General features: G+C 38.7%; 1 protein-coding gene across 3 annotated transcripts in view; it reads right to left on the minus strand.

Moving 5' to 3' along the window:
- The window catches only part of Ncbp1 (nuclear cap binding protein subunit 1), a 39633-nt gene extending 27787 nt beyond the window's left edge, over positions 1-11846 (minus strand). The window contains exons 1-4 of one of the 3 annotated variants that reach the window (XR_015440009.1): positions 11497-11779; positions 3189-3277; positions 2557-2657; positions 762-918 (exon numbers count right to left, since the gene is read on the minus strand). Coding sequence is in view for 2 of the 3 variants with exons in the window: in XM_004864971.4 (XP_004865028.1) it covers positions 762-918; positions 2557-2657; positions 3189-3277; positions 11497-11530 (381 nt within the window). In the remaining variant the exon portion in view is untranslated. Of the gene's footprint in view, positions 1-761; positions 919-2527; positions 2658-3188; positions 3278-11496 lie in introns of all 3 variants that reach the window. The other 2 variants (XM_004864971.4, XM_013065684.3) reach the window with 2 other exon arrangements.
- Between the last annotated feature and the right edge of the window lie 62 nt (positions 11847-11908).

Consider the following 11908-nt stretch of genomic DNA (forward strand, 5'->3'; position numbering starts at 1 on the left):
CCAATAATCAATATGAACAGAGCCTGGTCACAGGCCATTCAGATGTCACTAAAGAAGAAAAAATGAAAGGCAGAGAATTGAGATACAAAACCATAGGTTAAGAAGTTGTTAAGAATATGAGGAAGAAGGCATGAATTACACTGGATGCCCTGGACATTAAGAAGGGGCAGATTTCACAGAAATTTAGGAGGTATAACTGACAGGACTTGGAGACACTTATGGTATAAAGAGGCAAAGGGAAGAAAAAATTAATACTCAAGTTTCTAGATGGATTGCCCAGTTTAGAGGACAGGATAAATGAGCTGGAGAGGAAAGAAGGAAAAGAAGTATAAATAACACATTAAATTAGGGACTTCCAGGTAAAGTATGTTAGGGGATTGCAGGCAGAATTTGGAATACAGGTCTGGAACTCAGGAAAAAGGCTAATGAATGTTGAAAATACAATTATAGATTTGGCAGGCATCATCAAAATAAAGTTGGATTATGATGTTATGAGAACAAATGAGGATGCTTCAGAAGAAAATGTTTAAAGCAAACTGAGTACAGAATCCTTAGAAACACAAACATTTGAAGGACAAAAGATGACCCAGTGAAAAGAGGCAGAAGATCAGGAGGTAAGAGCAGTAGGGAGTTTTGAGAAAAATGGTTTAACAGAAACTGAAGGATAAAAAAGTAACGTAAAGAATCACATGGTACAGGGAGGTGGACTAGTATTCAGAGTAAAAACAAGCCACTCACTGGATTGGATAATAATAACTTACCAAATATACAGCTTCAATATAATTGTTTGCCTTCAACGATTCCTTAAGTTGACGAATCATGGCTTCTACAAATTCTCCACCAAAGTTGTAATTCCTGGCATTCAGAAGTCCAACTAGTGTTGTATAAATTGTCAACTTCTCAGGTAACAGACGTGCACTGATTTGGGAACCCACACAACCAACCAAAACAAAACAAGAAACAAAAAAAATCCAAAATGGCATTATGTGAAGTTGCTGAATTTTATATAAACATTTTATCACCCTATTAACTTTGGAATAAGATTACTTTGAACTATGATTTTTAAAAAAAACTTCAGAAAAAGTATGCATGTCATTGAGAAGTGATACAGATACAATTCCCACAATTTTTCATTCTGATTCAACTTAGCTAATCAAAGAAGTGAAACAGTTTAATTGTGAATTTATCACACTGAAATAAATATAACTAATGCTAGACAGTTTTCCTTCAAGTACGAATAGCAGCTCCATAAAAATGGTTTCCATAATCAAGTATCTCAGAAGTACTGGATGAAATGTTTCATTAGTGCAGACCAGTAAAGGGGAAATAAGAGTATTCCAAGTTCCTAAACTTAGCTAACTAAAACCCTTGGGGTCAAAATTCCACTTTAAGAAACACTATTCTAGTTTCTTAGAAAAAATAAAAGAATTAAAACTACCTTTAACTGAGTTCCTATCAGTTAACTGTTGAATTTTTAATATGGTACTCTGATACAGTTACAATCTGGTTATACCTCAGCTACTTATTCCAAGTGTATGGATTTCATTAAAGTTATTTCAAAAGTAGAGAGATTATAATATACTCCTTTTAAAAGAAAGCAAATGTTGTTTCCTAATTAAGGCAGCCATTTAAAAATACTTCAAAAAGAAAAGTAAGATTTCATGATAATTCAGTGGAGAAGGGATTCTCTCACCATTCTTTTTGTTTTCCTAAGGCATCTCACCGGGAATCGGGGACAATTTAGGTCTTCAACAAACACTTGTACTGATAGTTATCCACGCTTCCTGAAGCCCTCCCAAAACCAAAATTAAAAAAGAACACTTGGCTTCCAACAGAGTTTAAGTATAAATGTCGCTTAATTTTGTAATAAATACTTTCAAAACAGAAGGAATCTTATGAATAACTACAGCAAAATGATCTTTCTTAAGTTTCTTAGTCAAGGATATACTTTCCTAAATATTAACTGGATTTCTTCTAAAACTTGAAAACAAATTAACTGCATTTTACAAGAGGTTAGAATGAAATCTGATAGTTTTACTTTGTATACATATTTTTAAATATCAAAAATTAGCTTCAAGAATTAGAAAACTTATTTCAAAGTAACTGAAATGATAATATAACTTAGAGGAAGACCATTAATAGCTACAAAAAACATCTTCAGTCTTCCATTAAGGGCTATTACTTGAGTTGACAGATCTCAAATTTGTTTGGCACTACTATTAATATAAGTTGAACTATACATTTAAATATACATGCTTAAAAAAAAAAAAGATTCCAATTGAGAAAGGATCTACTTCTTCATTTAAAAAAGTCAACTCAAATGATTCTAATGTTGTAGGAAATAAATCCTACGGAAAATGCTCAATTTCAGTCCTACTCATCGCTAAAAGAGTTTACACCAAAGGGCTAAAGGTCATGCCATTGTAAGAATTTTCTGACAGAGGCAAAGAAAACCAATGATGTATGAACATAAACACATGTTTTAAACATTCCCCCAAGCATTTAAGAGTAGATAATACATTATCACCTGGATTCATAAATCTTTTGCATACATACACTGTACAAAGAAGCCTTAAGATCTTGCTCTTGTAGTTAGGAAGATCAGCTTCCAAAACACCAGCCAAACCTTCTAGATTGCTCTCCAAAGAGCAGGCACTCTGTAGAGGACATCATATTAAAAATCTGTCAAGTATTCCACAACAAGTGAATTAAAATAAAATTTTTCAGATGACTATAAAAGTTACGGTTTTTTTATATGCAAAACTCTGTAACAGATTTTTTTGTAACAGATTTACTCAATTCAGGTAGTTATGTCATTTAGAAATTCAGGAAAAAAGAATAAATGGAATTTTAAAGTCTAAGTAAAAAGTATTAAGCAGTCTAAGTAAAAAATATTAAGAGATGAAAAGATACTGTGCAGTTTATTCCATCTTTCTTACTAATTCCTTGTGTGGCTCTGAAAATTACCTCAAATATTGAGGTCTGGTTTAGGTCATTTACAACTGAGATCATCTGTGAATATTACTAATTAGTAAAAACTCTATCTGCATCCTAAGGGTTTCAAAACACACTGACTTTGAGAAACAGATGCATGGTAATACACGTTTGGCCTAAAACTTAAGAGCATGTAGTTTTCAGCTGCAGAAAATAAAGCACAATTATGGCCCATAGTCTATTGTGGGGCATACCTTTTCTCCTACTTTGCATATTAAAGATTCCAAGTGATCTTCAGTTTCGCTGGCATCAGAAGTCTTTCTCCTTTTGTGAGGCTGTCCACCTATTTTTGTAATATGAAAAAACATAACACTACATAATGAACCTATCACAATTTCTATTTCATTTTTTTAGGCTTTAATCTCTTTTCTACCAGGTTCTACTTTTTACACAAAGTAGCTCTTAACTAACTCTAGGAGGTATTATTTATGTTCAATTCTGTGTTAACAATACCCATATGTCTATACAATGCAGCAGCCCCATCCATCCCTGTAGGTAAGCTGGAATGGTACCAATAACATGCTAAACACCAGTAGTTAAGAAATTCATGTACTCCTACTCCCATTCTTTTAACCTAAGTTGTTTACTGATCCTCAGGTGCTTGCTCCTAAACCTGTTAGTGTCAGTTATATTTCTTTTTTTTTGTACCAGGGATCGAACTCGGGACCTTGTGCTTGCAAGGCAGGTAGCAGAACCACTGAGCTAAATCCCCAGCCCTGTATTTCTTAATCTAATGATGTAATTTATTTATTATGTAAACTGATGAAATGAGGATGCAAAACCAAGTCAAATGCTGCAGAAAAAACTGACAGAAAGCAAGCAAGCAAGCAAGCAAGCTAGCTATTGTACACACAAAATAACTGGTGGGAAAAAATATACATCCTTTATGATTTCCTGCTTTAACTAGCTCTTCCAGATTCATTTAAAAAAAAAACTCTATTATTCAAAGATTTTTAACATATTAAAAGCGAAATATTCCTCTAAAACAAACTACTATTCTGAAATCATTACCAGTTATCTTTTCTTTTGACTGCTAAAGAATTCAAATGGCATGAGCTGTGCTACAAAACAACCCCAAGCACTGTACTATACTCTTCAGATGCTTCCCCTGCTGTTGATGAGTTATCATTTTGTTTAAAATTTTAATAGACCTACCTTAGGTCCTTATGTGGAGCAACACAGGATTAAAAATTAAAGTAACAACCAGGGATTTAGCTCAGTGGTTTCGCCGCCTGCTTTGCAAGTGCAAGGACCCGAGTTCGATCCCCAGTACCAAAAAAAAAAAAAAAATTAAAGTAACAGTGTTAAGTACAAAACATGATATTGTTGCTAGTCTCCTAATATAATTTTTGACTTCCAGAAATTAAATTAGGACAGCATATGTACAAGGAAGCAATAGTCTGTAACTGTGCTGGTCATGTCTTAATGAAAACCTGCAGTTGGATATAGGGTTACACAATAGCAAGTTATATATAACTCCAATTTTCTCCAGACCTGAACAGCTAGGAAATTAACTATTTTTGCTAAGATCACAATCATTTATCTGCCTGTGGAACATCTGGCTTTAAATGTATGATGCTTCTCATACTATACAGCACTTAGCTATTCTAAGTTTGGGATGTTAAGTCTCTCTACTGATTGAAATGATCTTTAGATACTACATGAACCTAAGCTGAATAAAATCAATATACTGCTATTTAGACAGGACAAGAGGGACAAACAAGAGGGAGATACTATAAAAGGCTACGTGCTGGGCTTTGACTTGCCAGTCCCATAACCATCATAATCTGGCTTAAATAGGCACTGATGGTAATTCTGAAGGGATGATGCCCAAAAAAGTATAATATACATGCAGGAGCTCAGCTGAGATGCATTCCTAGAGCTATGTCGCTGTAAAGTTGTGGGCATGTGTGGCATAGAGGGATCAGTAACCCTGATTAAGTACACATCACATCCACCCACACCATTTACTAAAGTTCCACTACTCAAAGACTCAACTTTCACACAAATATCTCCTCCCCAACCCCCGGACTCATTCACTGGGAAGAAAGGGAAGGGAAGAAAAGGGAAAAGAAAAGGAGGGAAGGAATAACGGATGTAATGTTTATATAAACCGTCAGCCAACACATTAAAATAGCTTTCTTCTAGAGCAGTGGTTCTCAACTGGGTATGGAGCTGGCAATCTCTTTAGACGTTTTCATTTTTCACAACTGGGGGAATACAATTGGCATTTAGTAGGTAGATAGCACAGCCCATCCCAATACCAGCCCCAAATGTCAATAGTGCTGAGGTTGAGCAACCTGGTTCCACAAAGTAGAATATACTAATAGTATTATTCACAACTAGACTGTGGTGATGTTGGGATAATGGAGATGATGAGAAATTAGCTGAATGACAGCAGCTAGTTTTTTGGTTGTTGTGTTTTAAACCTTAACCACATTCTTCCCTTTTTTCTGGTCCATCTACTTCATTAACAGTTTATCCCACCTCTACAGCCTTCCTAATGACCTTCCAATTGGTTTGTTTTAGTTTGAAATCATAAAACAGCACTCCCAGGCCCTTTTTAAACAAGCTTGACAAGGTGGAAATAATGCTGCTGGAAGAGAAGGTGGGATTTCTGAGGGAAAAAATGAGAACATATGTGTACATAGCAGTATCTCTGAACTGTAAGCCTTCTTCTCATTTTAATAACATTGAAAGACAATATTTGTTTGGAGAATAAGAGGAAGCAGAAAGTACTATGAAATAAAGAGGATTTAACAGAGTATGGGGTGGGGTGGGGTACAGATATAATCTGAATTCATGGACAATAACAAGACATTGAATTCACAAGAAAATCTGGGTGAAGCAGAATAAAACACCTTATTAAGAATAATACTTGGACAATTAGTTGAGTATTTCCTTGTACCATCAAGAAAACTTGTCCATGGTAACTCCAAAAGCAAGAACACGTTTTATATTACAGCAATACATGCATACCCATGTTTATAGCTGCACAATTCATAATAGCTAAAGCCTGGAGGCTGCCTGTATGTCTACCAACAGAAGAATGGATAAAGAAAATGCGGTATTTACACACAATGAAGTTCCACTCTGCCAAAAAGAAAGATAAACTTGAGTCATTTGTAGGAAGATTGATGCACCTTGAGACCATAATGTTAAGTGAAATAAATCAGACATACAAACTTAAATATCACATGGTTTCTCTTATGCGAAACCCAAAGTAAAACTAAAAGGTAATAGGACATAGGGAGATAATTCTTTCTCAAAGGGGAAGGGGAATCAAGAGATGGAGGGAGAGAAAGGGGAGCATTAGGGAATGAATTGGGATGTCTTATGTACACGTATCAACTTCAACAAGAAATGTAAACATTACATACTAACAAAATAAAATTTTAAAAAAGTAACTGTAAAAGTATTACAATGTAAGTTAAAGTTATATATTGCTATTTCACTGTGACATTTGGCTAGCTGGCTAGTGCAGAACAGAGAAAGAGATCTTTCTTAGAACTTGCTTTGTTGGAGGCTGAGGCAGGAGGATCAGAGTGAGTCTGAGGCCAGCCTGGGCCACATAGTGAGTTCAAAACCAGTCTGAACTCCATAGTGAGATCCTGTCTCAAAACAAACAAACAAACACCCTCCTCGCCCCAAAAAACCCTTGCTTTGTTAAAACCATCCAAAGGGGCTTTAATATACCAAAAAAAAAAATTTTCCTCTGTAAGGTGATTCTAATTTTATATGGATACACTGTACTATTTCTTAAATCCTTATTAGTATTAGATGTCCTATGAAATTTTTTTAGCCCACAAAGTAGAAAAAAAACAAACAAAATCAATCCTTTAAAAGAAAAACGAGGGCCAGGGATTTAGCTCTGTGGTTCCGGCGCTTGGTGCAAGGTTCCGAGTTCGATCCCTGGTACCAAAAAAATAAATAAATAAATAAATAAAAGAAAAGAAAAATGAATGCCTTTACTTCTATTCATTTATTTTTTCTAGTTAAGTAAAAAGACCTAACCTAAGTCTAGCTTAAATGGAGGTACATAGGTTTTCAGCTAATATTTTGAAGAATCTAAACTCCTTCACAGAAAAAAATGTATTTAACACTTATAAAATACATATCCTATGGTAACTGAAAAGCTTTAGAGACATTTTTCAGTCTAAGAAATGCGTTATATTTAGCACCAGACTACTATGCACACACGTAACTTTCCACATAGGACTTCCCTTTCCTAGCCTGTAAATTGACTTGTACAGGAACTTCATTTGTATACTCCAGGCCTCATCTCCAGGATCTTGGATAGTCTGCTCTCAGCACAGACAAATCTTAAAACTGCCCAGTAAAATCTGATTCTCTATTCTCTTGCCTATCCTGTCTTTCCTTCTACCTTACTGTTTCTGCACCCTGGCCTTCTTGCTGTTCGATGAACATGGCAAGAATGCTCTAGCCACCAGGCATGGTGGCCTATGCCCGTAACTCCCCACTGCTAGGGAAGCTGAGACAGGAAGATCAAAAATTCAAGCACAATCTGGGCAATTTACTGATCCTCATCTCTAAATAATTTTTTTTTTTTAAATTGCTGGAGGAAAAAAAAATCACTGGAGATGTAATTCAGTGCCATCCCCAGTACTGCAAAAATAAAACAATGGTCAGCCCTTAAGACCTCTACACTCATAGTTCCCTTTGTTTGGATTACTTCTTTCCCCATACAACCATATGGCTTGCTCCTTTATATCCTGCAGGTCTTTGATCAGATGCCATCCTCAGCAAGGCCTTTCCTGACCAACAACTCTCTCACAGGAGTTTCTACATCCTTTACCAGGCTTTCTCTCCATAGTGCTGGGGTGGGGGGTGGTTCACCTTTATATTGCCAACTGCTATACTGCAAGTAGTTAGAAGACTGCTTGACAAGTCCTGATTAGAGTTGTCCTCTGTATTTGAGGAGGACTGGTTTTCCAGATACTATCCTCCTCATCCTCAACAGATACCCAAACCTGAGGATGTTCAAGTCCCTTATGTAAAATGGCATAGTATTTGTATATACCCTACACATATGTATCCGTTATGGCTTGTATCTAGATGTCCCCCCAAATCTTCATGCACTCACAGGTGGGGCTTTTCAGAGGTGGCTGGATCTAAGGCATATGATGCTGGAATTCAGTGGTGTGATGCTGGGATTAAATTAGTCCTTTGATTGGTTAAGATAGTTATGGGTGTGTATGGGAAGGCTCACCCTGGGTGTGGGTGGCACCACCCAAAAGGCGGGCAACCCTAAAGGGACAAAAGGGAGAAGCTTCTGCCTCACTGCTTACTGCTGCTTGCTGCTTTGCTGTCTCCTGTCTGCCCACCACGAACTATTTCTCCTCTGTAATCCCCTCTGACATGCCACGGCACCTTGAAGCCACCAAACTATAAACTGAACCCTCTACAAAATGTGAGCTCCAATAAACCTTTCTTCCTTTAACTTTGGATGTTGAATATTTTGTCTCAGCAAAGAGAAAAGTAAGACAATGTCTAAAATAAATCATCCCTAGGTTACTTACAATACCGACCTAATACAATATAAATATTATGTAAAGAGTTGTTATTCTACATTGTTTAGGGAATAATGACAAGGAAAAAAAGTGGTTTCAGTCCTGACACAATTTTCCTCCCAATCATTTTTCAAACACAGTTGGTAGATTCTCAAGATGTAAAATCAGTAGATGCAGGGCTGGGGATTTAGCTCAGTGGTTCTGCTGCCTGCCTCACAAGCGCCAAGGTCCCAACTTCGATCCCCAGTATCAAACAAACAAAAAAAAGAGTAGATGCAGAGGGCCAACTGTTTACAGACAAACATATGGAAAGTCAGGGCAGTCAGTGATTGTTAGGAGTTGTAATGATTCAAACAGGCCAGATATATCTAATTCTTACTGCAATAAGTCTTACTATACTTTAAAATAGTTTTCTAAAATATTTAGCTTCCAATATTCCTTATTTTAAAAAATTTCATAGATGCTTAACTAAAAGGAAAGCAACCAAAATATCTGACTTAAATCACTGTTTAGAGTAAATTCTAGCTGTTCATTACCTATTATGGCAATTTACAAAAATTCCAGATTTGGTGTATTTTCAGAGAAACTATAAACTGGCTCTCCACAACTAAATCATTAACCCCATAACAAACTATGCTTAATGAATGCCTTATTTTACATTTCTTTGTCTTATGTACCCTGGGGTTCCTATTAGACCTAATGGTTTAGCTGCCAGCTGGGAGTAAGTTAGGCAAACCTCCTAATAACCAACACAAAAGTTGTTTTTCCACATATCCACATTCCAGTTCTCAAGTTGCACTCTGGTGACATCCCTTTAGGGATCCCCAAGAAGTGAGATGGAGAATGGACAGAGGAAAGAAAAAGGGAAGAACAAAAAGACCCAAATTCTTTAAAACCTAATGAGTAACTTCATGTAGAATCGTTTTTTATTAGTCCAATACAAAGAATATAAAATTTGTATTTTCTGGATCCCTTAACAGAATACATCCAAGAAGTCTACACATTAAAAATTAAAGCACACTGAGTTGGGCACGATAGTGCACACCTATAATCCAGAACTTTGGGAAGCTGAGGCAGAAGGCCAGAAAGTCCAAGCCCAGACCGAGAAACTTAACAAGGCCTGTCTCAAAATAAAAAAAGGGCTGAGTATGTAGCTCACTGTGAAGACACTGGATTCTATATCCAGTACTGGGGGTGGGGGGAATTCAAAGCATGCAGTGCAGTTGCATCTCTGTAGTGGAAAGCCTGGACTTGCTCCTGCTGAGATGTCTGGGTGCTGATAGCTGTGTCTCCCTGTTAATGACACTCAAGGATACAGACCTTCACATGTCAGATTAGAAGCCTTGACTAGAATATCCTCTTAAGCCATATCCTAGCACAAATCTTGTTTTACTGTTAAAATAATACATGTAATTCTGTCACCATCCCTAACTGTTTCAACGTTCCAGGAGAGAAAAATATTAGGGGAGAAAACGCAAAAATTTTGAGCCTGGCGTGGGGGCTCAGGCCTGTAATATCAGCACTGGGAAGCTGAGGCAGGGGGATCACTATGAGTTTGAGGCCAGCTGGGCTGGAAAGTGAGTGCAAAGCCAGATTTAACTGAAGAGTGAAACCTCATTTTTGCTTTTTCTTAATCTCTTGGCCTCTGCCAGTGTCATCTCTGAAGAATTAACAGAAAGATAAAACACCATCATGGTGCCACTAGGTAGGTATCTCATTTAACCCTCGCAGAAAACAGAAGAGGTAAATATCATTACTTCATATTAAGGTCTATGGCTTAAGGAAGTTATACAACCTAGGCAAGATCATAAAGTAAATAGTAGAGTCTGGCTTTGAACCTAAACACTGCTCCCAAAGTCCCAACCCACTGTGAGACACTTTCCTCAAGGAATAACAGCATAAAATATTAACAAAATTACTTTTAAGTTTCATTGTTTTGTATGTGGATGTGTGTTCCTGACTGTAATGCTTACTAAAGCAAGCATCTTTTTCTATTTAAACTAGCAAAGGGCCAGGGATTTAGCTCAGTGGTTCCGCCGCCTGCCTCACAAGCTCAAGGTCCTGAGCTCAATCCCCGGTACCAAAAAAACAAAAACAAAAACAAAAAAAAAACCCCAGCAAAAATTTCAAAAGGGAAGGGAAGGGGAAGGGGACGGAGGAGAGGGGAAGGGCATGAAAAAGAATTGAGATGTGTTATATACATGTACCAATTCCCCACGATGAATGTAATCATTTTGTACTGCAAACATATACTAGTAAAAAAATAAACTAGCAAAATTATTCCTAGCTTTTAAGACGGCAACACTATGACCTCCACGAACACAACCATTCAAACGTACACAAGAACCTCAGGTCTTCTCCAGTTAGTTTCCCAGCGCCTTCTGACATGGGACAAATACGCTTAAGGCCAATCTAACGTAACACGTGTCTATTTATTAGCGACTTCTCGGATGTAAGAGACAAAATTCTTTCCCTGCAGCCTTAAAGAGGATAAATCAATGTATGACTGGTACAGAAGTGGAGTTCAGATGGCAATCCATCGGATTTTTATCACGGCTTTGTTTCTTTCCTTCAGAAGTCTTCAGAAAGCCCTTTTCAGACACAGCTTTGAGGGTTCAAACAAAACGCAGGGACCAGTATGCCCCCATCACTGATCCTAAGGGGCAGCAGCAGACACAGGTGACCTTCCCTGTTTGGCCGTGTAGGGCCAAATCCAAGAGTTCCTAGAGACCAGGGTCTGTCTACGGGGTTTACTAGGCCTCCTTTCCCACGACAGAAGGAGCCGGGGGCGTGGCGAGGGAGTCACTTTACAGACACCGACCGGCCACACCCTCATGGGGTCAGTGCTTTCCCTGAAAGGCAACCCAAAAGCTCCGTGGGAGAAAAGGGCTTCTTTTCCGTCCCTTGCCCGGAGATCCGAAGACCAAAGAAGGCTGGGAAGGGACTCGGCGGCCCAGCCCAGTGTACTCACCGTCATTCTCGTCGCTGTGCCGCCGCCGCGACATACTGCCAACTGGTGCGCGGCCGGGCCGAGTCACTGAACCCGGGGCACCACAGAATCAGCCGGAACGCCGGCCGGCGCCCAGAACCAACGAGGCGCGCGGAGAGGACGGCGCGCAGGCGCACTCGGTCGTGCCGGCTCCCGGAAACGCGAGCGGAGACCCCGCTGGGTGGGCTGGGCCAGGCCGGACCAGCGTCTGCAGGCTCCCCGGGCTACGGGGAGACTGGTCCGCATGCAGCCGCCCCCTAGAGCTTCCTCTGTTGCCGGCTGCTTCCTCTTCCCGCCTTCTGCACTGAGTGCTTCCGGGGCCACGCAGAAGGCGCCGCCGTTGCAGCTAGCCAGAGCCCGCCGGCCGCGAACCAGGTCTGGATGCGAGAAGCAC

This window comes from Heterocephalus glaber, unplaced genomic scaffold, assembly GCF_053883595.1.
Source record: "Heterocephalus glaber isolate CG9 unplaced genomic scaffold, H.glaber_assembly_v1.0 deba00001481, whole genome shotgun sequence".
Lineage (NCBI taxonomy): Eukaryota > Metazoa > Chordata > Mammalia > Rodentia > Bathyergidae > Heterocephalus > Heterocephalus glaber.